Raw genomic sequence first — 27,958 nt, forward strand, 5'->3', positions numbered from 1 at the left:
TTGATGACAGCCGCTACAAGTGGGGCGTTGCGCCTCGTTGCGTGCAAATCGGGCCTGAGAGTTGCAGGTTGCTTTCTCGGAAGTTCTGTCTTGTTCTCATTCAGCCATCTCCCAAGCCATCGGCCAAGAGCCCTCCTTCATTCAGCGCCCGTAGCCCTCAATACCCCGCACGCCAGGCGCTAAACCTGAACTAACCTCTCTATTCCTCTTGTACAACTTCTTTTATGCCTTGGGACAACCGCCTTTTGAACCAAACTCTTGTATTCTTTTTTCTATATTGATTCTCAGCGAGATCCCTACTCAACCGGTGGCTACTTATCACCGCTTTCATTACTGTTCTAAATGGCGCCCAAATTCCTCAGCAAGCTGGTCAAGGCCACAACCCCAAGCCCAGCAACAACGACGACCAACGACGACCCAACAACGAACGCATTAACGACCGAGACGAAAACATCTAAACGACATTCCCGGGACCGCTCCGGATCCACGAAATCAGGGAAATCGCGGCAGCCATCAGTCGACACTTCTTCCTCACAGTCACCACGAACCAGCTTCCAGTTTGGTTTCCCGACTCTATCCAGAAATAAGGCGGCCTCCACTCCTTTGGCGCCCAAAGACGAGAACAACACCCACATTCATTCAAATTCTTCTTCAAGTTTACACAAAAAGGGAGACAGCGTTGCGACATCGCCGGCACCACCAGTCCCACCGCTTCCAGAGACCTTGACGGTCGCTGAAGGGTCCAACGCGCCGAGGTCACGAAGGAATTCGATCATTTCTGTCTTTGGTGGAAAGAACAAGGACAAGCCGATCGTGCGACTCCAACACCCATCAACTGACACACCACCGTCCACCGCACACTCCGACCCTTTCCCGACCAACTCGACCAACGGCGACAACGACATCCCAGCCGTTTCAATCGTCGCAAGCCCCAGCAGAGAGAGTCTAGCCACAACCAGCACGACTCTTGGCGTGACGATCATCCCACCGTCACCGCTTCTCTACGCGTCCAGCTTAACCGACACCCACTCTGGTTCCTTCGACCTCGACCAAGACGTGGAAGAGACCCCTGTAGACAAACAGCTACACGACAAGAAAGAACCGCGGGACGATTCACAGCCCAAATCGGCGGAAGACCCAGCTCCAACACCTGTAACCGCCACCGCGATCGTCACCAGCCCCACCACGAGTACAGAAAACACAAGTGCCTCAGTCCTCGTTTCGTTCTTAGGAAGACGGCCACGCACGGCCTCCATCTCATCTGCTATCAGTGGCTACATAACAGGAGCAGTTTCAAAGCCTACAACCCCGCCGGAAGACAAGTCTACACCAACCACTACACCGACTACCGCTACGACTATCAAAGCTAACCCCTTCCAACTCGAGGAAAACAGTGACGACATCCCGCCTGTTCCCTCTGTTCCCGACACCGTCGACAACATGGCACGTTCCAACCATGCCACACTTGCTCCTGAACACGAAGTCCAACGTAAATCGTCGTCCCGTTCCTTAAACAATGTACCGCCTCCTCTGGACCTCAACCAGCCCAATTTCCCGACCAACTTGCTCGGCAAACGTAACGGCCACAGCAACCATGCTCGCGCAGCAACTTCCCCTCCCAATGCCTTCCCACAAGAGGAATCTACGGGCACTATCACCGACTCCATTGTCGAAAGCCCAACCGCGATGAAGATGCCCGAATATCCCACCCCGGTGACTGCGGGCTCGACCAGAGATGGAAAATCTGCCGGTGCGGGTGCAACCACTGCGCAATCCGCAGGTAACAACGGAGGAGGGAGCGGTTTCGCCAGCCTTTTATCACCCCGGAAGGTCGACGACGATGCGGCCTCCATCATCAGTACCTCCTCGAAGATGTCCCCCGACAAGAAACGTTCGTGGAAGAGGAGTATGACGAGAAAGCCGACTGGGTTGGCGGGTGCCATTGCGGCTAGTGGATTGGCGATTGCGAACCCGGGTGTGTCGCCTGTGTATCAGGCACAGGCGAGTCCACCGCTTGTTCAATCCGTGTCCTCGGGATCTGGAAGGCCGAAGAGTCCCAATGCAAGCTCACCCTACCTGAGCAAGAGTCCGTCGAGGAGCGCGACATCGACTGGAGCGAAGAGTAGCAAGAGCGTGACTTCCCCCAAATCATCTAAATCGACGAGTGGGATTAGGAAGTCGAGCGGAAGCAAGAGTCCCAATCCGAGTCGAGCGCATACCATCAATAGCGCAGGAGGCAGTCGAAAACACCATCGGAGACCTTCAGCTTCAGCCTTCTCGGACGGTGCATCTTCGTATGGCGGCAACCTCAGCACCGCTGGCCTGTCGGAATATTACTCGGGGGAGAGCGATGGCGGTGTATCGAGGATTAGCCGAAGGAGAACTCATTCTGCAGCGGGGAGCGGAAACGAGAGTGATACAGAGGATGAGACGGACAGCAGCGATGACGACAGTAGCGAAGATGACGATTTCCTCGACGACCTGAATCTCGAGGACGATGACATGCCCGTGACCGGGTTCGCTGTCGCCAGCAACAAGAGAAACGCCGACTTCCATGAACTCTTCCCCAACATCCCAGAAGGAGACTATCTCATTGAAGGTGAGCCCGCCCTTGTAGAATCGTATTAGTTTCTCATTCTGTTTCAGACTACGGCTGCGCCCTCCAGCGCGAAATTCTCATTCAAGGTCGCCTCTACATCTCCGAAAACCATGTCTGCTTCCACGCCAACATCTTTGGATGGATTACCGATGTACGTTCTCATCTCTTTGAAACTCCCGTGTTGCAATTGTGTGTGCCTCCTCCCCCCTTTCCCGCCCATGTCTCGTGTTTTGATCCCGATTTCATTTTTGACTGATGGTATCTCCCCTATTCCGTTATTGCGTGACCCAAACAGCTGTCAATTCCCATATGCGAAATCATCTCGCTGGAAAAGAAGATGACCGCCTTTGTCATCCCCAACGCCATCCAAATCACCACGCGGCAAGCTAAATACTCGTTTGCTTCCTTCCTCTCGCGCGACACGACTTTCGACGTTATCTATAATATCTGGCGCGTTTCGAGGCCAGACGACGTACAGTCTATACGCAGTGGGCGTGGTTCGCTGGAAGGTGGAAGCGCAAGTTTTATCAGCGGGGCCGGTGGCAGCGCGACTGGTCTAGCTGAAGGCGCTGGCCAGAGTATGAATGGCGGTGTGGTTAATGGTGCTGGCGGGGCGGGCGGCAAGCAGGGTGTGACAAGGAAGGCGACGCAGTGTGGGTGTGGAAGAGAAGGCAGGCATTATACGGAAACGGCACTTGAAGCGGTGTTCCCTGGTTCTCCAGAGAAGATACACAACCTTATATTCGCCAGCGGGTTCATTAAAGAGTTCCTCGTCACTGACCAGAAGGTTCTGGGTGCGTCGTGTACTTCATGTTGCTATGCGTCATTAAAGCTAACCTCGGCATGAACTAGATATCCAAATGTCCGATTGGATGCCAGTGCAACCAGGCTCGAAGCTGCTATCCCGCAACATGTCCTATATCAAACCTCTCAACGCGTCCATGGGTCCCAAACAAACTAAATGCGAGATTAAAGACGAGATAGAGCACATCGACTTTGACCAATACGTGTCAACGATCACTTCGACCAGAACACCGGATGTACCGAGTGGTGGGGTGTTTACGGTTAAGACGCGGACGTGTATCATGTGGGCGAGTCCGATATCCAGTAGGGTGATCGTGACCACGCAGGTGGAGTGGACGGGGAGGAGCTTTATCAAGGGTGCGTCGTCGCGTTTTTTGTTATGCTGTGGAATGAAAAAGGCTGACTGGCGCCACCACGTTTTGTGTGGTCGGTTTCTATTGATAGGGATCATTGAGCGTTCCGCTATTGACGGGCAGAAGGCGTTCCACAGTGACCTGGAGAAGGGCATGAGGGCTTATATCCAGGAACACAAGAGCGAGTTTGTGCCAGAAGGAATGGATGCATCGGTTCTTGACGCTGCGCCCGCCGAGGAGAAACCATCCGAAACCGCACCCGGAGTCGAAGGCGCCAAAACCAAGGAAGCCGATCTCTCGGAGGAAGCGCGTAACAAGCAGCGAGAGCACGAGCGGAATAGACGTGCGTTCCAGTGGGCTTTGGACACGTTTGATGGTGCATTCGAGGTTGCCCAGAGGTCAACGAAGGGTGCTGTCGAGCTCGTCCGGGATGCCTGGGATCAATCGTCGAGCACGACCATCCTGTACTTTGTCATCGTCATTCTGGTGATCAGCAACCTTTATACGTTGGTGAGGATGGGGAAGAAGGAGGAGATTGGGAGGAGGAAGGAGATGATGAAGGCGGAGGAGAGGGAGCGGTGGGTGCAGAGTGTGGTTATGACGCTGTGGGAGGAGTTGGCTTCTGGGAAGAAGGATCCGTTTGCGTTGAGGGATCGGTATCCGAATGCGCCTGTGAGGTTGCAACCTGCGGAGAGTCCAAGGGCGGAGGATACACCCGGTATGGGCTCCTCGTATACGGTACCCCCGACAGTATTGACAGCCTCGCCAGTTGTTGTGGTCGTTGAGCCGACGTCGAGTGAGACAAGTAATCCGTTGTCGTGGAAAGAAGAGTTGGCGCATTTGCAGGAGACGTTGGCGACGGTAGAAGAGAGAGTACGGACTATCAAGGCGAGCATTGCAGAACTTGAGAACTTGAACCTCAATCAGTTAGATTAGGCTTCTTTTCCCTCTTCCTACTCTTCTTCGTCGAGGGAAGGGTACCTCCTTAATCCAGGACATTTATGGCACCCCAGTTCTAATTCTCCTGTTTCCTTGTTGAGGTTTTAGTTTTCAGCTTTTTAAAGGGTTTAGTTGACATTATCGTAGTAGCATATGCTTTCGTACATATACTTAGGTATTATTTTTGGAATGTTACCGCCATTCACGACGTCGGTCAGGCGACTTTGACAGAGCAAGACACCATCCTCATTCGTTGTTACGTGTCTGGCGCCCGTCGAAACCTTCTCTGACTTGGTTGGGGACATTGAGTTGAAGAGAGCTCGAATAAATTAAGGATAGAGGTTTTGGACTGTAATACATGGCCTAACTAGGGTAGAAATACAAAGAGCACGACGTAAGAGAAGCGAGAGACAGGCGAACATCGACGTGTAGTCGTTCCTTGTTCATTAGCTAAAGTTAATGAAAAAGGGCAGGTCGACGGCGTCTGCTGTAAGACTCGTATCTGCTTGAGGACGGGTGGGTATGTACTTGAAAGTATTTATAGGTCCTCGGGTTTTAACAGGGCGAGGAAGTTTGTGATAAACTAGTTCTACAAGGGAAGAGGAAGAAATCTCCTCGGAGCGAAGCTCGACGAGGAAAGGGAAGCATGTCTAACCCACTGGGTTCAGGATTTTTTTCTGTTTTTCAAGACCTTTTTTTCTAACTGTCGGCGAGGAGTACGAGTGGTCGGGAAAGCGGATGGTATGGATATTTGAGATATCGCAAAATAGATGGGCGGGATGTGAGGAGTGGATGCAGGGTGATGGGTGAAAGGGAGAGAGAGAGAGGAATAATTGGTATCGTCTGCAAGGGATATCAATGCTAATGAAGACAGTTCGTTGGGTGAAAGCGAAGTAAAGAAGAATAATAAAAAAAGAGTAGCAAGTCGTGTAGCACAAAAAGTTCATTAGTTCGTCATCGTGGTCGTCAGACGTGGCGAAGGGGGAGGTTGAAGGAGTGAGTGACAACCCCGGGGGAAGGTTAAGCCAGATATTTCAAACCACCCAAGAAAAACCGCCCAACGCAACGTCCAAGTCCAAGCTTCCCGGTCGACCGACAGACTGACCAACCAAGAATTCCTCTCCCCCCGTTTCTAGTGGCACTGAAACTAGACTAGAGTTGGACTAGAAGTTTAGTTTAGATACGGCGGCCACCTAGACCACAGAGGGCTAGTGCGGCTTTCATCATGTCATCGTCGTCGACGCCGTTGGGGTAAGGGAACGATTGCTGTTGTTTCTTGAAGGCGCCCGTCGTCCCGTATGAGCCGTGGTGGTCCCAGCGGTTGTCATCCCGTCCCCAAGTACTCGGCGGGGTAATGGCTTCCTCATCCTCGTCGTCCGTCGTGTCCAAGTCAATGGGCGCGCCCTTGGGCGTTACGTCAGGGTGGTAGTTCGCCTGAGGTTTCTCGCGGTGCACGGTCCTTTTGCCTCCGACGACCATTGATGACGAGTCGCCGCTGGAGGTATGGGAATAGGAGGAATGAGTATGAGAATGGTGGTGATGGTGGTGGTGGGGTTTCTGCGCGGAATGGTGGTAGTGGTGGTGGTCTTTGTCGCTGATGCGTGCCGCAGCGCAGGCCCATTCCAGCGTGCGTTTTGTCGAACGAGAATGCTTAGCAAAATCGAGGTAGTCTGAGGTGGCTGGGCTAGGGGGCACTGTGAGTGGCGAGGAGGGCATGTGGTCCCAGATTGCGCCGGTGGATGTGCTGTCGGAGTGATGAGCGTGGCGTCGCGGTGTTCGGGGGTTGTGGTGGTTGCGCATTTCGGTACGCGTGGCAATGCGGTCAAGGTTCGGACGCTCGCGCAGGGACAAGGTGGACCCAGCACTCTTGGACGAGCTCACTGTGCTGCTGCTGCTGAACGTCGGTGAGACCGTTCTGCTGCTGTTGCTTGGTTCCTTGTTCGCCTGCTGCGACTTGCGCTCTGTTTGGCGCTTATTTTGGAACCAGATCGTCACAGACTTGATTTCCCTGGGCAGTCGGCATTTCCGGTTAGGATCAGGGCCACAAATTGGGTCGAAAAATACGCACATTTGACCAGCCTTTGCCACAGCCTCGCGTTCCTCTCTCGACGGGTGGGAGGTCTGGTGGAATAAATTTTCCAGCATGGTGAGCTGTGTGTTGGTGAAGCGCTTTCGCGTGCGGCGCGAGGCATTGATGGCGCTGGGAGTGATGTCGTCCGACGACGAGAAGCTTGCGTCGGACGACGTGCGGGACAGCGACGGTGGGGGGTTCATTGTTGTGAGGGACGGGAAGCCAATTACGGGGGGAAGAGGGCGAAATGAGGACGCGAGGCTGATCTTTATGTGTCAATCATTGCCATTGATGCCAAAATTAAACAACACACTCGATCGCGTTCATCACGTGCACCGCGAACCGTGTTCTCCCTCGCTTGATTTCGGCCTTTCCGTTCTCCCACTTAGACCTCAGTCTAGTCCTTCTGCGGTTCGAATTTATCGCTAATGACTACTAACCAATAATTACACTGACAAAAGACGCGTCTTCATTAGCGTCCCCAGTCATTTTCTCGACGCGACTCGGAACCAATTTGCCAACTTGCCATCCAACATGTGGATGACCTGTGATTCTTCCCTGTTGTCACAGTGGCTATTGTGCGAACCTTCAGGGATGCTCTGGGCTCTGGGATATGTAAGAAAGTCAAGTCAACCCCCATCCATGTCGTCCCAGAATTTTTCCTGCGAATCGGACGTGAACCTGATGGAAGTCGTTGTTTATTCTCCAACAGGAAAGGGGTCACGTACACATCCGTAGGCTCGGGACGCGCACCATGCCTCAAAGCGGCGGCAAACAGCGAACCCCGACAATGCTTGGAAGTTCGAACCCTCATCAGCACAACCCATTGACGTGTTGGCGCTGGCATAGGATTCTGACCAGTTAAAAACAGCGCAACTCAGTGAGCACATCCTGTCTTCCCATCTCCTTTCCTTGCAGAAAGTCTGATAACGATATTGTATTTTACAATTGGCAGTCTGGATTCATATGTTGGGATCAAAAAACGCCAAAGCCATTTCTCTTCGGTGATCTAATTTTCGTTATCAAACAACGCGCCTCGAGGCTCGCGGCAGGGACGGACGTGTCATGCATCTCATTAGCGCTTCCGGTGTCGTTTATCCGCAGCCCATAACACTGACATTGGTCTGACTCTATCCTCTACTGACGCACAGGTCTTACTAGGTCTTACTTCTGGCTCTTAAGAGACGCCCTGGCCAACAGGCTTCCGGTCAGGCGCACTCATCTCCGGTCGCCAGGGGAAGCCTCATGATTCCCCAAGGCTAACGACAAACTGGTGCACACAGTTGCACCCTACCCTCCGAATGTGGGGCTCATGGACTTGAATGAATAGGCCTCTTTTGGACATTGCGACTTGGGACCCAAGAAACCTCACTCCATCACTCTGACATCCCAACCACCATCGCAGGAACAATAGCCGAGGGGCAACCGTGGTATCCTTTACCTTGAGCGTGGCCTTGACTCAACTCTACGATGGTTTGGAAGCCTCTTCGAAGCCTCAATGTTCATCGTATTCCTGGCTTCATGACACACGCTTGACATCGAGGAGGCGAATATCGCTTAGCCTTTCGAGTCTAAAGTCGCGTTCCAGGTCCGAGCACCCTGTCGCACTTCGCTCACCTCATCCTTGCCACCGTCACACACAAGACCTTCCTCATCTCCGGTGTGTGTACTTTATCTAAATTGCTTACTTCACCCTCTTTATCCTGCCCGTCTATTGCTCTCTACTACTGTAGGTCCCTCCTCCACTGCACTTTCCCTCCTTTTACCTATTCAAACCAAACACCCTCTCCTTCTCCTAGCTGCCCTCGACAGGCGCGCATTCGTTCAAATCGGACGCGTATCGCGAACACGCCCCGCGACCCTTGGCATTACGCGAATAGGGGGATATATGTACATTGATCGGCACTCGCCAGCAGCGCTCCGTTGCAGCCGTTCACCACCCCAAGTCCATTCCTCCGTTCGTTCATTAAAGCGATATTATCATCTGACCCTTCCCCGCTCCCGTGTCACCCTTGTCCCTGTTGTCCTCGCAAGGGTGTTTCAACAGGGACTGCTCGTAACTGGTCACCAGACACGACGGATAGCATGTTTCGGCTTCCCCACATCAGACTCGGGGTCTGGAGTCCTCATATATGTTTTACGGTAAGGGCTAATTAAAGACCCTGCTCAGGGCTGGCGAACTGAAGCGGGCTTCTTCGAGGCGAGTCTGCCCAAACAAAACCTGGTTCTGTTCGCTCTCTCCCTCTCTCTCCCTCCCTCTGGCAGTCGAGCTTCTCACCGCAAGAGAGCACCGCGGCAGAAGGCGACAATAACTCTTCTTTTTTCTGACAGACTCAGTCGAAGTGCCCGAACCCACTCTCGGGTTACCTTTTCTTCGAAATCCTGTCTCCGTCTTTCCCGACGCAAGAAACACTCACTCCGGTCTCCCTAGGCCTATCCTCGAGACTTCCTCCATACATCACCACCCCAAGAGAGTTATAAAAACCTCGGTGGAATGAGAAGCTCCCCTCTTGAACTCTTGACCATTTTCATTGGAGAAATATAGCGCATTTCCGGGACCTCTGTACACGGAACATCCTCCCGGAGAAAGAAGCATACACATTTCCACATACGATCCACGTCGCGTGGTCTTCTCGACCTCGTCAACGTGTTAAGACGGATCGTCCGACGGAGAACACCTTGGCTACAGCACTCTATTCAATTCTTGACATTTCACGCTGGGCAATGGAATAGAAGTTAGAAGTTAGAGCGGCTCCGACGAAAAGATTCTTTTTCAGGGTCGCTCAATAGACAGAAAGTCGTGATCAACGTGGATAGATAAACCGACGTCTAAGCGAGGATAATACATGCAGAAAAAATTCATCAAAAGCGAGACACTAATATACAGACAGCAAGGTCGAAATGCGATGCGACGACAATGATACAGGGAACGTTAAAAACCATGAACTTCGTGTTAATAGGGCATTTTGAGGTCGTTCCAAAAGGGTGGAGAAGGGAAGACCCTGCATCCCTTTCCCTTCAACTTTATCTCCTTGACCAATATCACCATGTTCGCCCATTTAAACTTGATACCTGAACTCGGGGTGCTTATACCCGAGCTGCTTAATCTCCTCTTCGGTCTTGCCCTCCAACCTGTAATCCCTCTCACCACGATCACGCTTAGCGTTTTCACGGTAGATGTAGATAGTCTTGATGATGAGCAGGAAGACAATGGTCGTGACACATCCGAGACAGGCAGAGTTACCGCGTCGGTAGTCGGGAGCGTCGGAGGGTACGTAGGTCCATACGCTGGAATCGACCAAGAATTAAGTCACGTTTGGAAAAGACGAAGGAGAACGAGAGGAGAGAACGCACGAGACGATTGAACCCATAGCTCCAAGACCGGGAATGGCGGCACTGACAACTGCACGCATTGTATCAGGAGCAGCATTATCGGTTCCCCAAATGACAAGCTAAACGAATCATTAGCCTATCCCTTCAAACCTACAGGAACAAAATCCATACCAAAGAGCCTCCGACCGAACCACCAGCAATCATAATGAAGCACGCTGCATATCTAGAAATACCCGCTCAGAATACATCCAGATTGAAGTCGGCGAAACCTACCTTGCACTTCGATTCTGGGTAGAAATGGCAATCGCATAGCCGACCACGACGAGAGAGACTGAAGTGATGATCGGCAGCCATCGTTTCCTGATACGGTAACTGAGATATGTGTTTGACAAGGACCAGATACCGCCGACGAGGAAAGGAGGGACGGTTCGGAGCTGTGCTTCGACGACAGCTAGGAAGAGCTGTCAGATGGGACTTCTAATACACCGCTGCGAAGCAACTGCAACATACTGTAGGTACCCACTATGGGACAAGACGTCAGATCTATTCTTCGAGGAAGCAAGCACCGCACTTACAAGAGTTGACGACGGTAGGCAAGAACAAACCGAGACCTTGGAATGACACGTTCAAGAGGAGGAAGCTGATGGTGCAAATGGTGGTCTAAAGCCAGGTATATCTTAAGAAAAACGTCAGGGCAAAGACGCAGGCACCTACGTTGAAGTTGAACGACCGCAAAACCAGTCTCCATGTCGTCTTCTCCTTGACACCTCCAGTCTTAATAACCTGGTCAGCATCTAACCGTGCAATGGCGAGTTTCCGCTCTTCTTCGTTGAACATCTTGGTGGTGGCGGGGTCATTGGGAAGGATCCAGAAGCAGGCGATACCCCAGGCGGTGGTGACGATTCCTAGATGTGGGGTTAAAGACTGAGTTGCCGATTTTCAAAGGTCGACGTGCCTTCAATCAAGAAGATCTACATGGAAGGTTAGAAACAAAGAACCATCAAAACTATCTGACCAACGACTAACCTTCCGCCATGTTGTAATCATACCGAAATCGTTGATTTTGAGGAGACCTGAAGCCAGAAGCCCACCGACTTCAAGGATTGTTATATCTACCCCTCAGCAATGCAATAGTGACTCTGCTTACAGGCACCAGAAATGTTCGGTGCAATGCCGAAGAAAATGCCGACTCGGAGGACGAATTCATGCCGTCTGTAGTACTATTCAATCCAAGAGTCAGTCTTGCAGCGCTCTCATTCAAGACTGACGGCACTCACCCTTGACATGATATAGACCAGACCGGGCTACAGCGCGGTGGGTATCGCTGAGGACTTGTAGTGAGATATGATACATACCAAAGTACCGCCTTCAGCCAAACCCAGGACTACACGCGTAACGATCAAGCCTTGCTGCGACTGCAGGAACGCAGAAAAGAGGGAGATAAGACCGAAAGCCAAGACCGTGAATGCCAGCCACACTGTCCCAAAGCGTTTGAGAAGGAGGTTTGATGGAATGTCGGCACAGGTGTACTGGGGTTGGAGTGCATTAGCCCAGGAGGTTCATGCTATCAAAAGAACCGAGGGGGAGTCGACTTACAAAGACGTAGAAAATTGTTAAAGCGATGTTAAGATCTAACCCCTCCATTCCCAAATCCTTCTCCAACCCTAGTGGATGTCGTCAATATCGCCATTATACAAAGAGGACATGGCGGAGGTACGAACCAGCGATACGAGCATTGCCTTGACGTTGGCGAACATGTCAGCTTTAGCGGACGAAAAGACAGCCGGCAAGGGGCCCATACCAATGGCAGTCCTAGAAGGAACGAGAAGTCAGAACCAACGCACGGATGAAGGATACATGAACGACATACCTATCGATATAATTGCACACATCTTCCTTTCTGTTAGTGAGAATCTTGACACTCACGGCGACACCACCTACAGGTAATAGTGAACAGAGGGAGCAATGTCCAGTCCAGCTTCTTGATGAGCCGTCTCTCTGCTTCAGGATCAATCTGGTAGGGCTCCTCCACCTCGGCCTTTTCCTCATGCACGACGTCGCTGATCTTGCTGTCCGACATCTTGGACCCTTCTTCGACAAGTGGTGGTAGAGGAAGGGTGGGGAAAGGGCGAGCACAGAGAGAACAGGTCAGACCCTAACGTTACAGCCTGCCTGTTGCTATTATATAACAAGAGAAGAAGCACAACCCTAAATGTCGGTGCGAAAGAAGCTGGCCAAAGAAAGATAGATATCTTTCCGTACCTCAAGGCAGCGAAGTCAGCCGGTGTCACTGCTCCATGCCCGGTGATACTTTGGCAATACTAAGGGACAAGGCTACTTCGATATGAGTGAGATCCATGCGAGCGTTGAAAGCATTCCTCACCTGGTCGTAACCCGAAAAACCCGTAGAATAGGCCTTCTGAGCTTGTAAGTCGAAAGCAGGGGCATTCAGAAGTCACAGTCATGCACCTAATCTACCAACGCCAGTTCCTTCGTCTTCTGACTGCTTCCCCGGAGGACGCGCCGAAACGGTGACATAGTGGACAATTGGCCGTAAAATCTGTTGAACCGCCTTTCCGGCCAAGTCGACAGTCATCCAATCACAAGTGTCGCATGGTATCAATGTGGGGTAATAGCCTGTGGGTGGGTGGGATCCGTGGTAACGAATGAGGTTTAAGTGTGTAGAGCCTCTGTCAAGTCCGAGCCATTTGCGCTGAGCAGCTAGAAGGTGACGCCGTCCTGACATGTTGGTCAGGATGCCATATGAGTAATAAAGCACTCGAGTCGAAGCCTCTGCATGACACGTCGTTAATAATGAGCCATCTCGGGTATTGAGAACGCACCATTTCAATACCCATTCGAGCTTCGAAGTTCTTCCTAAACCTCTTGTTCTCGTTATCGCAGCGGCCCTCTCACGTCTAATCGCCATTACGAGGGCGACTGTAGACAGGCCTCCATTTGCAGTCAACCACCCATCAAGCCTTCCGAGGAGATGCTCTTCTCCTCAAGTCCGAGTCCCAAGTTTCGGATTGATTTCTGCAAAGACGAACAAACCACGCCAGGTGACCCGCCAGCGCAACCGAGATTCAAGCACGTCCATTGTAGAATGAAACCTCGTGGATTTCAACCGTTTTAATTCCCTGTTCAAGCAAAACCCCGGTACAAAGGCCATGTGGGATGTGAATGATGATTCGGTGCACGAAGCAAGGTGGAGGAAGAAGACGAAGCCTGGAAAACAGGAATTGACACCGGCGGGGAAGTCACAATCCGGGCCGCTGATTATGGGAAATGCGGGAAGCGCCGGACCGTCTGTTTATGGCAAGATTTGGCGCCTTTCGAGCGTCTGCTGCCTTTCTCCTTTGTGAACCATGTCTTGTCCCCGTCTGCTTCGACGTTGTCAAAGAATCAAGGCAATAAGAATTCAGGTGCTCTCTTGTTCCTTCTCCAATCCAGACAACATCGCATCCGGCAATCCGAGACCAGGTCGCCAAGAGCAAGGCTATATAAAACGGGAAACCTCCAGAAATTCCACGAGCCCCGACCAGTGACCACCTTTGCACCGTACCACCACCATGCACCTCTGCGATAAATGCAACCTCCTGGTTCCAGGGAGCGACTTCGACTTCGAAGGCCACGTCGGATGGTGCGATGGACCGATGGACCGCCTCTGCAAGCCCCTTGGCACCGTGTACGACTCGGGCCAAAATCCCCTTCAAGGCGACCGAGGCGGCATGGAATGGACATACTTTCGAGTGCTACATCTGCCATAAAGGATTTCCTAAACTCGAAGGACTGAACACGCATCTCACCGCAAGCAACAAACACGGTCACCCTCGAAGGTACTGGAGGAACTGTCCGCATCCTCCTTGCAAACTCCAGTTCGACACCCTGGCAGCATTGTGGTACCACCTCGAATCCGGGACTTGCGGAGCTCCTAAGTTTGTCCCAAATGAGAGAAACCAAGGCATCAGGCGAAGAGGAAGGATGGGAGGCAAGAAGATTGTCGCTACGGCTTCCGCCAACTCGATGGTCCAGCGAACTGCCTTGACGGGAGCGACTGGCAGTCACCACCCATACACTCGTCCCATCGTAGTACTCATAGCTCCGTCACCGTTGCCTTTTAGTAGCAGGCTCAGGTCGCAGCCAGGCCAAGTTGGGTATAATTAAGTTCCTTGAGAGAACCTAACCCAAAGTATACCCCACTGAATAGAGACCTAGAACTACCCCCTCTGACATCTCACGAGTAGCTTCTACCCTCCAATAATATATCACCCCTTCACATAGCCCTCCACTCTCATCGTCATCCTCGTCGTCAGCGGTCATGCCAACTTCATGATCATTCTCGTATACATCCACAACAACAAAGGCATCGATGCAAGCAGATAACGATAGTCTATGATGATTGATTTCACAAAAGTACAAGTGTCCATTTTGGTTGTTGTGTCGACTTCTCACTCTCACTACCTCTTCGATCGCAAACCCACGCTTACTTCTTGAGGAGAGCAGGGGGAGTGGAACCAGCGGACAAGCCCTTGCCCTGGGCGTAGATGGCACCAGAGCCCTGGAGCTGTTCCCTAGAAAGACCAGTGAGCACAAGGGTGGACAAAGAAAGACAGACGTCACATACTCGATACGGAGGAGCTGGTTGTACTTGGCAACACGCTCAGAACGAGCAGGAGCACCAGTCTTGATTTGGCCGACACCGAGGGCGACAGCGAGATCAGCAATGATGGTGTTCTCGGTCTCACCGCTGCGGTGGGAGATCATGACACCCCAGCCGTCGGATTGAGAGAGCTGAGCACTAAGAAAAGAACAACGTTCGTCAGTCAACGTGCATCCCATGATAAATCACAGTGAGAAAGGACATACGCCTGGATCGATTCAGAGATGGTACCGATTTGGTTGACCTTGAGCAAGAGACCGTTGCAGGCCTTCTTCTCAATGGCGGTCTTGATGCGGAGGGGGTTGGTGACAGTCAAGTCGTCACCGACAATCTGGATTCCGCTCTTGGAGGTGAAGTGGGTCCAGGCCTCCCAGTCATCCTGATCGAAGGGGTCCTCGATGGAGACAATGGGGTACTTCTCAACGTAGGAGAGGTAGAGATCGGCGAGTTCCTTGCCAGTGATCCACTTGGTGGGATCGGAGTTGGGGTTCTTGAAGTCGAGGTCGTACTTGCCGTCCTTGTAGAACTCGGACGAGGCAACATCGAGAGCGATCTTGATCTTGCCCTCATAGCCGGCCTTCTTGATGGCCTCAGTGAGGAGTTCGAGAGACTCATCGGCGCCAGAAACGTTGGGAGCGAATCCACCCTCGTCACCAACGTTGACGGCTAGAACGTCACGTTAGAACCCTCCCAGTATCGATTCAACAAAGGAATTCACTCACCATCAATACCGTACTTGGCGGTGATGACCTTCTTGAGGGTGTGGTAGGTCTCTGTACCAATCTTCAAAGCCTCGGTGAAGCTGGAAGCCTCAGTGGGCAAAAGCATGAATTCCTGGAAAGCAAGCTTGTTTCCGGCATGGGATCCACCGTTGATAACGTTGAAGCATGGCAAGGGGAGGACGAAGGGAGGCTTGACACCAGCAAGGTCAGCGAGGTGTTGGTAGAGGGGGACACCCTTCTCGCCAGCACCAGCCTCAGCAACGGCGATGGAGACACCGAGGATAGCGTTGGCGCCGAGCTTGCCCTTGTTGGGGGTGCCGTCGAGCTTGATGAGGAAATCGTCGATTTCCTTTTGTTGGGTGACTTTCAAGCCGGACTTGATAAGCTCGGGAGCGATGATGTCGTTGACGTTGGAGATAGCCTTGCTCACGCCTGCGTAAAATTGTTAACCTTTGGTATTAAAAAAGAGCGATTTGACGCGTACCCTTGCCGACATAGGCGTTCTTGTCGCCGTCACGCAACTCAACGGCTTCGTGGGCACCAGTGGAAGCACCAGAGGGAACAGCAGCGCGGAAGAGGCCTACAGCGCCGTCATCGTTAGTGACGCTTTTAAAAACAAACCAACCTTTCACTCACCCTTGGCGGTGTGGACATCGACCTCAACGGTAGGGTTACCGCGAGAGTCGAAGATCTAGACGCGCAAGATCAGCCAGGGTCCAACGCGTCGCGCATCGTCAGGGTCGACTTACCTGGCGAGCGTGAATCTTTGTGATGGACATGATGAGCAGATGGTTGTAGAACGAAAGAGAAAGGTGAAGCCAACTTGAGCCCCAGTTATCTATCGATCTCGAACTTTCTCACGGGCTTGGAGGCGTAATTATCGAGATTGAATGCGAACGTCAATTTCCTTTTTCTCTCTTTTGGGTTTCTTCGGACGCCCGATCAATTCCCGATAGCCCCCATCTGTCTAAACCCGCGTCCTGAGCTGAACCAGAACCTGCGTAGAGTAGGAAAGACCGGAGGCCTCATGTGAAATGGTCAATGTCTACGACATACCCGCGACCTTGAACAACTTTCGTCATCTTCCAAGGACGGGTCGATTCGGGGGACGAGCGTTCGATGGATGCGCGCGACTCTCCAGAATGTTCCATGAGGGATAACTAGCCCCAAAAGATTTGTATAGCGTACAGATGAAGATATGACGTGAGGTAAACGACAACAGAACCTAAAAAAGTTGGGATCAGACGTTTGCTTCGCCAAAAGGGACAGATTACTTGCCCTGGACACATGAACACCAGCGACCCAAGCTTCGAACAAAATTCCTACAATTCTTATCGGATTTTCGGTCCAACACACGTCTCCAGCCAACCAGAACAGGGCGTTTACTTTCTCGACTTTCGGCCCTCTCTTCTCTTCCCAGCGGGTAATGATCGGAGCAATGCTGCCTTTTGTCGATTTTTGTTCTTGACGTTGGCATTCGTGTAGAAGTTTTCTGCTTTGCGCTGGAAAACACGGAAGTGGCGACCGGTCAGATAACAGATAAAAACACCATCGTAATCCTTTACTGTGACATACCTTGTTCGTCTTCATGCGTGCCTCTTTCTTGACAGGTGCCTCCTCCTCCTCCTCCGATGCTGCGGTGACGAATTGAGTTTGAGGATGAAAATAACTACAATAAACATACCTTCGGATTCGCTATCAGAAGGTTCCGAGGCCTCCTCCTCTGGGGCATTGATTCCAGCAAAGACATCGGTCCACTTCAAGTCATCCTCCTCTTCTTGCTCCTCCTCCTCTTCATCCTCCTCAACGTCATCTTCACCCTCTGCATCCAACTCGGAATCATCACCACCGTCGCTTACAGCAACCTGCTCCTCCTGCTCGTCCTCTTCCTCCTCTTCGATCTTCTTAATATCCTCCGGAATGAATGTATTCTTCTGCGTAATCGTCTTCAAATTCTGCTTCACAGTCAACTCTGGCTGCTGTTGCTCAACAGCCTTGCCCTTGCCCTTCGCATCCGCCAACCTCTTCTTCTTCGCCTCAGCTTCATTGAGCTCTTCCGACCTCTCAGGCGGAGAGACGAAGAACGGAATCTTCCCTCTCACCCAGTCTTGCAGAATGATTTTGGCAACAGAGTTACGGTCAGGTTCGCCACCCTTGAGTAGACGACCTTTCATGCGAGCGAGTTTCTCGAGAAAATCTTCCGGTGACCAGCCTTCGGAAGGATTGGAGGGGTTGGGAAGAGGGAGGTCGTAGGTGCGTGACAGGTAGATGGGCTTGACTCGGGACATGAGGACGGCAATGTGGTCTGAGGGAGTGGGTAGTGCTTCAACTCGGACAACACCCTTAAGGACGATGTCGGTTTCAGAGTCTTTGGCTGAAGCGGGAACAATTCCGGGACAGTCGATGAGGTAAATCCTCCTGGTGAGGGTGATGTATTGCCATACCTAGATCGACTTTATCAGGAAGCAGTTCAAACGGATAATGAAGCCACGCACTTTTGTTTCACCAGGAATGGGTGCGACACGGCAAACCTTGCCGCTTTTGAGGGTATTAATAACGCTGCTCTTTCCGACATTAGGGTATCCAATAAATCCAACTGAGATTTGCTTCTTGTCCGAATGCAGCTGAGCGAACTGCCTGAGCAACTGGATGAGTGTGCCTTTGCCGAACGAATTGTTGGGAGAGGCGTGGAAAGCGATGGTAGGGTACCGGGGCGTCAAGTGTTGGATGTACCGAGCCTATTCCAGGGTTAAGCAACGTAGGAGAGGATAAAGCATCGAACCACGCACGGTCACCCAGTTAGGCACGAGATCACACTTGTTGATAACAAGTACGACCTGCTTGTGCGATTTTTCCTTCTTGATATAATCCAACACAGACTCGCACATGGTTCCCAGCGGATCTCGAGCATCCAAAACATGGAGAACGACATCCGAAGAGTCGATGACCTTGTACAGCTCTCCGTAGATTCGTCTCGAAGTACCCTTGGCGTAGATAGGTTCCTTGTAGTCGGCGTACGCGGGTGCACTGGTGACTGCTGAAGCGAGGGGTTCTGCAACGACGTTTCAGAGAAACATTAACTTCGGGATAAAGGTTAACGTACCGATAACGTCCTTTCCGGACTTGGCAGCAGCCTCCTCAGCCTCCTCTCCCGCAGTCGCAGCCATCTGGCTCAGCTCTTCAAACGTCCCAGCCTCAATCCTCGGCCTCTTGCGCTGTGCTTTCGGTCCAAAGGTCTCGGCGAATGGTTCAGTTTCAACGATGTGTGAGCGCTGGATACGAATCGTCTTCAGTCACAAGATGAATCTGAATTTTAAGGACCAGAGACGCACCTTGCGAGTATGCGGGTTGGCAGCATCGTCAAGCAAAGCCATAGGAAGCTTATTCCTCCTCAACAACACCGAATAAGGATCATCCTTCTTCCCAGCCAAACTCGTCCTAAAGTGGTCCAAAGCAGTCTGCGAGATAACCCTCGTATTTCCTATTCAACACTCAACCTTCAGCACCAAAACTCCCAAACCAACAACCCATCAAATAACGAAAGAACCCACCGAACCACCGACGATCAGGCTGCACTCGTCCAGGCTTAGTCTCATCTTCACCCTTCTGGAACGCAGCAGCTTTAATAATCTTGCCATCTCTATCTCGAACGGCTTTGCCGCCGTTGAGCATCTTCAAACGACTGGCTGCCTTGGCATCGCGGTAAAAGTTCTCGCCCTTGACTTTTTTGAGTGATATTTTGCCGCCTGAGCCTGAGCTCTTTTTGGAGGAGGAAGTTGAGACCATTGTTCCGTTGTAGAGGAGGTCTCAACGGCGATGAAGGGGAAGGTTGAGGGTCGTGCGGAGGTCTGGAGAAAAGCCGTGAGGCGAACGATCAGGCCTTTGCCAAAAAATGCTGATTGCGTTCCCACGCGTCTTCCCTCTTTTCCCAGTCCAATCGCTTCTGGGCGCTAAAATGTTCGAGAGGCTCATTTGGGTGTCGTAATGAAATTTACACTATATAGATAGCGGAGAAAGGAATAATTTATAGGTTTATTTTTCATTTTGTACTGCGAAAGCAGTACGCATAGACCAAGCCAGCGGTAACCCTACAGGACTTCACCCCAACTGTTTCACCTTCTCCTCCCGCTCCTCCTTCGAGAGTGCAAAATGCCTTTCATAAGCTCCAAGAAGCGATCCGTCCCACCTATTAATATCCTCTGTCAGAAACGAAAACACGCCGCCAATCCAGAACGGGACTCACCAGTTCCACTGACTACTCGCTTCGACATAATCAGGATGATAACCCAACAGCTGCATCCTCCTAAACTCAAGCTCCCCTTGCTTCTTCAAATACTTGATAACATCCATAAACAGCGCCTTGTCTCCAAACATATACCGATACTTGAGCAACCTGGATACGAAAAAGTTGCCGGTAGTGTTATTGACTTTGGAATCGCTAGTCAACCGCCAGCTGTTGCAAAGGATGGGGTCAAAGTCCATCTCGACAGACCCAGGGGTGAACTGGCGAGGGGGAGCGTTTATAGGCTTAAGCGGAATGCGGAAAGAATGCTTGTCCATAACCCATCGCGGTTCGTCGATGAAGAAAAGTTTCCTAGTTTTGGCCGCTTGCCATTGGACATTGGTTGTGATCGTCCACCCTCGTTTTTGGTACTTGGCGAGTGCGCGGAGCTCCTTGTCGGTGATCTCGCCCATGGACGCAGCGACGCGCGCGTCGAACGTGGCACCGGGGTACATCGAATATGCACCTTCGTACGTGATAAAGTTCATGACACAGGCTATTATGACAAGGCACGCGTCAGAGCTGCCACTTCCAGCACACAGATCCATAAGAAAAAGCTCACTCGAATGGAAGGAAAGAATCGAATGGAAAGGGCTATGCTTCGACGCGATCAACTGTACGACCTTGTTCCCCTTCCTAAACTCGAATACGCCCGAGATGCCATTGGTCCGGTAATCCTTTCCTTTCACGTAGTCGTCCTGCCCTTCATCCTTTGCCACCTCCTTTGCGCTCTTCACGAAATCAGGTTGCTGAGGCTCCAGTTTATACTTGTACCCATCATTCAAAATCCATCGTCCAACCTCTAACGCATGCTGCCTAGGCGTGTACAGATCCAAATCCGAACCAGGGTACACAATACGATCGATGAACTGCAGCGCAGTGGATCCAGAAATCACAGTCGCGGTGCGCGCCTGGAGGAGCCGGAACGCCTGAGCCTTCGAACGGCTGAAAAAGCGGTTGAGGAGTTTGTCGATGTTATAGCACCGTTCAGAGTAGTTTTCGTGAGCGTTGTACGCGGATAGGCACGTTTTTGACAGGCGAATCGAGTCGGCGGGGCTGAGGCGGGAAAATATGAGGTCGTAGATAGGGGGACTGCGGAAGATTCGGTTGGCGCGTTTATTTCCGTATAAGCGAGCCATCCGGACTCGATAGTCCTCTTCCATTTTTTTTCTTTTTTCAGATGCCTCGCAAGGGCGAGGGCGAAGGCGAAGGCGGGGCCACGTCGTAGTCGAGAGGAGGAACGACACGACGCGGTTTTTCACTAATTTAAATGCAAGGGATTGATCCGCTGATGGCAATTCTCACGAAAGCGATGACCGACGAGACCCCCAAGGCACCGTCCCAGAAACGACACGCTAATCCAAGTCCAAGGGACACACTCTGCGCGTAGATATTGAGGGAGACGTTATCCTACCGACGCTCACCATTTCCTTGCTCACTTGCTTCGGACAAAAGCCATATTTGATCCGTCGCTCCTGGGAACATCCATCAACGGATCAAACCCTCATTAACCCGAAAAATTGGGACCATCGCCTTGTTCCACTTCTCTCTCAAACCACAACAACAAAGCACTAAAACCTCGCCACAATGTCCAGAAGACATAGAGTCCCCTTCTCCATAGGGATTTACCGTGCCCGCGGAGACCCCACAGCCAACGCCATCTTCAGCAGCCCCCCAATCTACGACATCATCTACTCAAGCCTCGACCCAGGGGATGCCATCCGCCTCTCCAAAACCTGCTCAAAGGCCTACACCGCCTACTCAGAATTCCGCAGCAGGGCGTACAACATCGACAAACTCCTCACCCGGTTCTTCTCCCCATCGAAGATTGTAGATTTCAGACACCTCCAAGCGAGGACAGCGACGCTGATTTCGGGGTCGACGGCGGTGCAGTTTATCGACAGAGTCGTGTACCCAGAGTCGGATTTGGATTTGTACACCCCCAGGCAGAACGCGCTGGAGGTGAGGAGGTGGGTGATGAACGACGGGTATACCTATAAACCGACGGAACACCACCCTAATTTCGAGGAGAGCGCAACAGAGGGTGGCCTCCCACGAAGAGGATGACTATGTTAAAGGAGAGGATTATAGGACGTGCGGTGTCTCAGCTGTCTACGAGTTTAGAAAGGGCGAGAAAGTCGTACAGGTCATGGCATCCAAACACAGCCCTTTCCACTCGATTCTTTCGTTCCATTCGAGTGAGTCGTCCTCCCTGTTCCGGTCATTCATGGTCCTGAAACATGGTCTCTACCAGCCTGCGTGATGAACTTTATCACCTACGAAGCCGCTTACTCCATGTACCCCGCCGCAACGTTCAGCGCCCGCATCGCCACTTCCATGGACAGAATCACCGACAAAGAATTGGGCGCACTCGCCAAGTACGAGAGGCGCGGTTGGACCATCACAACCAACGTCCAATGGCAGCCCCAGAGCACCAAGAAACTCTTCCACCTCGACGAACCGCGTTGGGTATTGGACAAGCACTGCCTTCGCATTCCTCTCAAACGACTTAACATCCCCCCTCGAAAATTCACTCCTGGTTCCGTCGAGATGAACTTTGACCCTGCCATCTGTAACAGCTGGACATTGTCGAGTGAGACCGAAGTCAACACCACCACCGGCAACTTTTTCGTTTCGAGCTTGTTCAAGTATCGGTATATTTTTGCCGATAGGGTACTGCTCTCGACTGTTTCCCGCTTCTTGAAGAAGCAGGGAGAACTGGAGTTTAGAAGAATGCACGAGTTGGGTATCGACGCTGAACATGTACAGGAAAGCGACCAATGGCATTGGTGGGTAGTCCATGATATTCGCTGTGTGTGATCTCTCATCTATTCCAGGTGGGATGGTTCCTTGCTGGGAGCCTATGAAAGGCATTTCGCGATTTCGAAAAAGGAGCGGGACAGAATGAATGAACTACTACGTTGATTTCTTCTTCCCCTTTCCGCTGTATTTCCCCGTCTAATCGTACTGGGGTTCCACGTCGACAACCGTATCGTAGAATTCCTTCAACAAACGTTTCTGTGCATCTCTTCCCGACTCGGTCTATAGCTCACATTAGTATCCCGTCCGATGCATTTGATTAAATCCATGACTCTTACCGGAGTATCAGCAATACCACGGATGAGGAGGTACTTGCGCCCGAAGAGGATATCCTCCGTTACATCGCCGAATTGCTCAGCGTTGATCGTGTCAGAGAGGACCTTGTGGGATCCGGTGATAATTCCTCCAGCCTCCTGAACGATAATAATTCCAGCGGACACATCCCAAGGCCAGCACCCGATCTCCCTAAAATCCACCGCGAAATCAGCTCCGCTTCCCTTCCCATAAGGTTCAAAGAGACGCACCAGTACATATCCAACGCCCCCTGCGCAACCATCGCACAATTCAACGCACCACTCCCAAACGACCTCAGCGAATGTGCCATCTTCCCGCCCGGGACGCCTCTCTCGGGGTCTCCAGCGAGCTTGACAAAGGAAGACGATTTGCCTGCCATGCTCTCCGAGCTACGCTCAGAGCCCCATTCAACGCCGATGACGGCGCCATGGAGGGAGGAGAGCGGTTTGGGGGGCGAGGCGAGGGGGAGGCGTTGTGGGGTTCCGTTGTTGCGGGTGAGGTAGGCTCCGTGGGATTTAGCCGCTGTGTACTATGATGGCTTGGGGGTTAGGAAGTAGGAGGAGAGGAGGGGAAGAGCGTACGAGGTGGTCGAGGAAGGGGTTATAGATGACCCCGATGATGGGGCGGCGCTCGTAGATTACGCCGATGGAGACACAGACGAAGGGGATGCCGTGGACAAAGTTGGTTGTTCCATCTGTGTTCAGGGCTTTAGGCGGCTGCGCAGAGGGTGTAGAGGACCGTACTCACCAATTGGATCAACGCAGAACGTAGGGTCGTCGGTCAATGGCTCGCGTTTACCCGCCGAATACGACTCCTCTCCAATACTAAGCAAGTCATTCAGTTTTATCTTTTCATTTCCGTGTTAAATAGAAAGGACATACAATTTAAAATTGGGATACCCATTCTTCAACTCCTTCAGCAACAGCTCCTCGACACGGACATCGTACTCGGTGACAAGATCCACCGAGTTCTTCTTCTCATTTACGCCCGTTTCTTGGGATGAGACGGTCTGAATCGCTGCGGATCCCTCGAGGATGAGAGCACCGGCTTTTCGAGCGACGGTGACGATGAAGTCGAGGATGGGTTTGTACTCGGTGGGGGTGAGTTTCTGATAATCAGACATGGTTAAAGTCGAGAGAGTTGGGTTCAGGTCAAGCGTGTGGTTCTGTTCTTCTACGTGCCCGTCTTATAGGACTCTATGGAGCTGTCTGAGTCAGGACGAAAGAAAAGCTGAGGATCTATGCGAGCGATGGGTCGCGAACGTTGGCAGAGATCTCTTGAATCAAGCGATGATCTCATTGCCAAGACCCTCAATGGTCGATAAGATTAGATGGCGCTAATTGATATTCCCACGAGAGGTATACGCGTCGCAAGCTGATCGAAAGCATTAGCCCGTCGCGCCTCCACTTTATTCAACGACTCTTTCTAATTCGCCATGTTCCTTACGCGTTCAGAATACGGTTAGTGTATGTCTTAAGGTCACGAATCTCAGGATTGATGATAGAAATTGTGTAGACCGTGGTGTCAACACTTTCTCGCCCGAGGGACGGTTATTCCAAGGTCTGCAACCTCTTATCTTTCTCTAATATACCCAATATTGACCCAGTACTGCAGTCGAATATGCCATCGAAGCAATCAAGGTACACCCCACCCCGAGCCCCCATACTTTCCCCAACCTAACACAACCCAACCGCCCCACATAGCTAGGCTCAACAACAGTAGGAATCAAAACCCCCGAAGGCGTCGTCCTCGCCGTCGAAAAGCGAGTCCAATCCCCCCTCCTCGAATCCTCCTCCATCGAAAAAATCATGGAAATCGACACCCACCTCGGCTGCGCCATGTCCGGCCTCACAGCCGACGCACGCACCATGATCGACCACGCCCGCGTCACAGCGCAGAACCACGCCTTCACTTATGATGAGAGGATTAAGGTCGAGAGCGTTACGCAGGCTGTGTGTGATTTGGCGTTGAGGTTTGGTGAGAGTGTGCATGATGAGGAGGCGATGATGAGTAGGCCGTTCGGTGTTGCGCTGCTTATTGCGGGGATTGATGAGTTGGGACCCCAGTTGTGAGTGGACTTTTGGGTTTGCTTTGGTTTGGGTACTGACTGAGTTGATAGGTATCATACGGATCCTTCTGGTACCTTCATTCGGTATGAGGCCAAGGCCATTGGATCAGGATCGGAAGCAGCACAGAGCGAACTGCAGGATAAATGGCACAAGGTTCGTGTATCGCTTATCGACTTCCTGTTCTCGGGCTGACATTCTATGTTTGTAGCAAATGTCACTCAAAGAAGCACAGATCCTCGCTCTTCGAGTACTGAAGCAAGTCATGGAGGAGAAGTTGGATCAACACAATGTTCAATTAGCCCAGGTTCGTACTATCGATGCACCCTAGTCGCGCCTGATATTGACACCAACCCTCCTGCGCCGCCTAGGTGACCCCTGCAAAGGGATTCGAGATCCTCGACGAAGTCAGGCTAAAAGCCATTATCGAGGAGATGTGATTCCCCATTTGATCACAGTCATCTACACTACAACCCATACCCTCTCTGGAGAGTTGTATACTAGCCCAATGAACCCGACCGACGACTAATGAGCATGCATTTCCGGATGAAGCGCGTTCATTTCTGCTGGGATAACTATGGTACGGGTACAACGCGTCTACCCGCAATTGATTTCACGATCCTTTCCAAAGGTTCTACTTACCCCTTCAGGTCTACCTCGTGGCTTGTAAGCCTCGTTCGTAGCTGCTCTAAGCGCCCATTCAGTTCCGGCTATTATGACTTTAAGATCCATTTCTCTTTCTTTACATACAAACGAGCTTTACCATCTACGCCAGACTGCACACAATCGATTTAGTCCACGAAGCGAGATGGGGGATGGAGAGAAAACGCACCTAACGATGGCCTCAACCTCGACGAGAACATCCTTGGGAAGCCTGGCAACTTCCACGGCCGATCTTGCAGGCTTGTGCTCTCCAAAGAACTTGGCATATACACCGTTAACAGTCACAAAGTCGTTCATATCCTTCAAGAAGACCTAAAACATCAAGCAGGTAATCAGAATCCAAGGTACTCCTCAATTACACCGCACAGTCGTGACCGGGTCACCGCGAAACAGAAACTGAAGAACGCACAGTAGTTTTAACAACCTTGCCCAACTCGGCTCCTCCAGCCTCGACGACGGCTTTCAAGTTTTTGAGGGCTTGTTCAGCTTGGGCTTCGACGCCGCCGGGGACGATTTCCATGGAGGTGGGGTCGAGGGGGATGCATCCTGAGCAGAACAGGAGGTTGCCGGCTTTGATGGCTTGCGAGTAGGGCCCGATGGCGGCGGGGGCCTCTGTTGTGTGTACGGTACGGTGGAGGGTGGAGAGTGGCGGGGTGGTAGGTGGGCAGGGTGGATGAGGAAGAGAATGGAGGTCAGTGATCACCGGTTAGAGGGTGGCCGTGAATGGGAAGGAAAGAGGGTTATAGAACCCGATTGCATACGGTGGGTGCGAGTGCGTATCGTCGTAGAGGTGTACGTCCGGATCGTGTATATACGGCGTTTGATTTCGTTATTGAAAGAGTGCAATATGACCAAAAGGAAAGTGGTGAGCGATTCAATCAGTTGCAGAGACGAACATAGGGGACGCACGAGAAGTAGAAACGGGAGTGAGAGATTCGTGAGTCTTGATAGTAGTCGACATCGTTCTTCTACAGCGAATATCGATCCTTCTGTAAGGCGAGTTCTTGTTCGTAGCACTGGGTCTGGTGTTGATCGATGTTGTGAGGGAGCGGCAAGTTAACGAGAACTAGGCAGGCCAGGATATCGAATTCAGGAATCGTCGGCCGACGGCGGTTCGAAGGGTAAGTATGTAATCACGAAACGGGAATTCGCGAAACTTCCGCTCACCGTCGTATGACATGGACTTGGGTGGACGAGGACGCGTCGGACACCCCCTGAAGACGCTCGTGCTAGTACCGAGTTTCCTAGAATCATTGTTCTTGACGCCTGTGCTTGGTTTGGGAAGTGGTGGAGGAGGTAGGTATGTAACGTCTGACGCGAATCGTGAGCCGTGGATATGCTGACGCAATTCTTTGTTGGCTCTTTCGAATAAAGAGTTCGAATGCTATCCGCGGGGTCGCGTTCGTCGATGTCGGCCTTCTGTGGTTCTGAACAGCGAGAACGACGGTGACGTTACAAGTCCAAGCTCCTCCCTGTCCCTGGCACGATTTGGTTGATGACGCTGATCCCGTTTGCGGACCGCCGGGAGTTAGGGGTTCCCAATATCCAGCGCTTACAGGCATTCCTCTAGCTCCAATCTTGATGCTTCATACAGTTCCCAAGCATCGTCCCCTGACACCACAATTGAATGTACTGAAGAAGAAGAAGCGGGACTTACCCCGAGTCAAATATACATCGAGATAAGACAACGACGAGCACCGAGAAGCTAAGGGAACCTCCAAGGTACCTTTACACATCCTCGGTAATCTGTCTCCACCCAGACATACCGCTACAGTCATGGTTACTAACCAACCCACCTACCTACCTCGAGGGAGGTAATAGCAGACCGTCGAGATTACAGCAGCGCTAGCAACACCGAGAGACCAGAACCCATTTCAACGGGTTGAAATTCCCACAGGAATCGCCGAGCGCTTAATTACTCTACTCACTGGAGTACAACATACACTGCAACATGATCACGCAGAGCTGCTTATTTAGTTGGCCTTTCGTAAGTAGTAACTTAGCAGGTAGGGTAAGGGTCGATACGTAGTATTAGTGCATCATGATACAGACCCCGACATACGCTTCGATTCCCTGACTTCTTCAGCCCCACAGAGGCCTGCCTAGGGCCATTACGCGACTTCGACGTAGGTCCATTCTGAGGCTCCTCTAGCCGATAACAAAAGGAGTTGAGAAGAGGGTGCGTATGTACCTAGGGTTGTCTACCCCTCATTTCACATTCCAATATTTAAATTCCCGACCAGACCATAGGGACTTTTAGATCTTCAAGTCCCATTCAAATCCTCTTTACATACACTGGACCCTCCACTTCCGTTCTTCCATATTTACTTACCTCAACCCATCCCGTCC

General features: G+C 51.7%; 11 protein-coding genes across 11 annotated transcripts; 4 read left to right on the forward strand and 7 right to left on the reverse strand.

Annotated features, from left to right (window-relative positions):
- Positions 1–342: 342 nt before the first annotated feature.
- CC1G_00611 (hypothetical protein) lies at positions 343–4,692 on the forward strand (the record flags this gene model as incomplete). Its single annotated transcript, XM_001829380.2, has 6 exons — positions 343–2,599; positions 2,647–2,750; positions 2,895–3,393; positions 3,452–3,760; positions 3,848–4,474; positions 4,526–4,692. 6 exons carry the CDS (start codon positions 343–345, stop codon positions 4,690–4,692), a joined length of 3,963 nt encoding a protein of 1,320 aa, XP_001829432.2.
- A 1,179-nt stretch (positions 4,693–5,871) lies between these two features.
- CC1G_00612 (hypothetical protein) lies at positions 5,872–6,993 on the reverse strand (the record flags this gene model as incomplete). Its single annotated transcript, XM_001829381.2, has 2 exons — positions 6,764–6,993; positions 5,872–6,703 (listed from the first exon to the last, which is right to left on the reverse strand). The coding sequence occupies exons 1-2, from the start codon at positions 6,967–6,969 to the stop codon at positions 5,872–5,874; spliced, it is 1,038 nt and encodes a 345-aa protein (XP_001829433.1). The 5' UTR covers positions 6,970–6,993.
- A 2,832-nt stretch (positions 6,994–9,825) lies between these two features.
- CC1G_00613 (hypothetical protein) lies at positions 9,826–12,179 on the reverse strand (the record flags this gene model as incomplete). Its single annotated transcript, XM_001829382.2, has 15 exons — positions 9,826–10,054; positions 10,121–10,218; positions 10,271–10,322; positions 10,373–10,550; positions 10,610–10,621; positions 10,675–10,759; positions 10,814–11,004; positions 11,149–11,193; positions 11,247–11,319; positions 11,377–11,403; positions 11,455–11,628; positions 11,696–11,763; positions 11,817–11,911; positions 11,970–11,991; positions 12,041–12,179. The coding sequence occupies 15 exons, from the start codon at positions 12,177–12,179 to the stop codon at positions 9,826–9,828; spliced, it is 1,488 nt and encodes a 495-aa protein (XP_001829434.2).
- A 1,492-nt stretch (positions 12,180–13,671) lies between these two features.
- CC1G_00615 (hypothetical protein) lies at positions 13,672–13,869 on the forward strand (the record flags this gene model as incomplete). Its single annotated transcript, XM_001829384.1, has 1 exon — positions 13,672–13,869. One exon carries the CDS (start codon positions 13,672–13,674, stop codon positions 13,867–13,869), a length of 198 nt encoding a protein of 65 aa, XP_001829436.1.
- Positions 13,870–14,424: 555 nt separating this feature from the next.
- Positions 14,425–16,267, reverse strand: CC1G_00616 (enolase). The gene is made up of 7 exons (XM_001829385.2): positions 16,234–16,267; positions 16,121–16,175; positions 15,969–16,064; positions 15,485–15,916; positions 14,969–15,428; positions 14,727–14,900; positions 14,425–14,673 (listed from the first exon to the last, which is right to left on the reverse strand). The coding sequence occupies exons 1-7, from the start codon at positions 16,261–16,263 to the stop codon at positions 14,586–14,588; spliced, it is 1,335 nt and encodes a 444-aa protein (XP_001829437.1). The 5' UTR covers positions 16,264–16,267; the 3' UTR covers positions 14,425–14,585.
- Positions 16,268–16,689: 422 nt separating this feature from the next.
- Positions 16,690–19,270, reverse strand: CC1G_00617 (NOG2; the record flags this gene model as incomplete). Its single annotated transcript, XM_001829386.2, has 9 exons — positions 16,690–16,709; positions 16,763–16,986; positions 17,060–17,118; positions 17,169–17,928; positions 17,980–18,222; positions 18,274–18,536; positions 18,588–18,756; positions 18,817–18,965; positions 19,036–19,270. The coding sequence occupies 8 exons, from the start codon at positions 19,268–19,270 to the stop codon at positions 16,867–16,869; spliced, it is 1,998 nt and encodes a 665-aa protein (XP_001829438.1). The 3' UTR covers positions 16,690–16,709; positions 16,763–16,866.
- Positions 19,271–19,582: 312 nt separating this feature from the next.
- CC1G_00618 (hypothetical protein) lies at positions 19,583–20,929 on the reverse strand (the record flags this gene model as incomplete). The annotated part of the gene is made up of 3 exons (XM_001829387.1): positions 19,583–19,670; positions 19,728–20,262; positions 20,329–20,929. 3 exons carry the CDS (start codon positions 20,927–20,929, stop codon positions 19,583–19,585), a joined length of 1,224 nt encoding a protein of 407 aa, XP_001829439.1.
- A 424-nt stretch (positions 20,930–21,353) lies between these two features.
- Positions 21,354–22,586, forward strand: CC1G_00619 (hypothetical protein; the record flags this gene model as incomplete). Its single annotated transcript, XM_001829388.2, has 3 exons — positions 21,354–21,736; positions 21,795–21,964; positions 22,021–22,586. The coding sequence occupies 3 exons, from the start codon at positions 21,354–21,356 to the stop codon at positions 22,584–22,586; spliced, it is 1,119 nt and encodes a 372-aa protein (XP_001829440.2).
- A 138-nt stretch (positions 22,587–22,724) lies between these two features.
- CC1G_00620 (myo inositol monophosphatase) lies at positions 22,725–24,003 on the reverse strand (the record flags this gene model as incomplete). The annotated part of the gene is made up of 6 exons (XM_001829389.1): positions 22,725–22,808; positions 22,865–23,051; positions 23,111–23,409; positions 23,462–23,574; positions 23,628–23,704; positions 23,762–24,003. The coding sequence occupies 6 exons, from the start codon at positions 24,001–24,003 to the stop codon at positions 22,725–22,727; spliced, it is 1,002 nt and encodes a 333-aa protein (XP_001829441.1).
- A 312-nt stretch (positions 24,004–24,315) lies between these two features.
- Positions 24,316–25,386, forward strand: CC1G_00621 (proteasome subunit alpha type 5; the record flags this gene model as incomplete). The annotated part of the gene is made up of 7 exons (XM_001829390.1): positions 24,316–24,340; positions 24,396–24,440; positions 24,495–24,520; positions 24,584–24,948; positions 25,000–25,102; positions 25,158–25,253; positions 25,318–25,386. The coding sequence occupies 7 exons, from the start codon at positions 24,316–24,318 to the stop codon at positions 25,384–25,386; spliced, it is 729 nt and encodes a 242-aa protein (XP_001829442.1).
- Positions 25,387–25,653: 267 nt separating this feature from the next.
- CC1G_00622 (translation initiation inhibitor) lies at positions 25,654–26,631 on the reverse strand. The gene is made up of 4 exons (XM_001829391.2): positions 26,519–26,631; positions 26,019–26,221; positions 25,779–25,921; positions 25,654–25,722 (listed from the first exon to the last, which is right to left on the reverse strand). The coding sequence occupies exons 1-4, from the start codon at positions 26,568–26,570 to the stop codon at positions 25,713–25,715; spliced, it is 408 nt and encodes a 135-aa protein (XP_001829443.1). The 5' UTR covers positions 26,571–26,631; the 3' UTR covers positions 25,654–25,712.
- Positions 26,632–27,958: the final 1,327 nt, after the last annotated feature.

The sequence above is a fragment of the Coprinopsis cinerea genome, assembly GCF_000182895.1.
Source record: "Coprinopsis cinerea okayama7#130 chromosome 1 map unlocalized cont3.1, whole genome shotgun sequence".
Taxonomy (NCBI): domain Eukaryota; kingdom Fungi; phylum Basidiomycota; class Agaricomycetes; order Agaricales; family Psathyrellaceae; genus Coprinopsis; species Coprinopsis cinerea.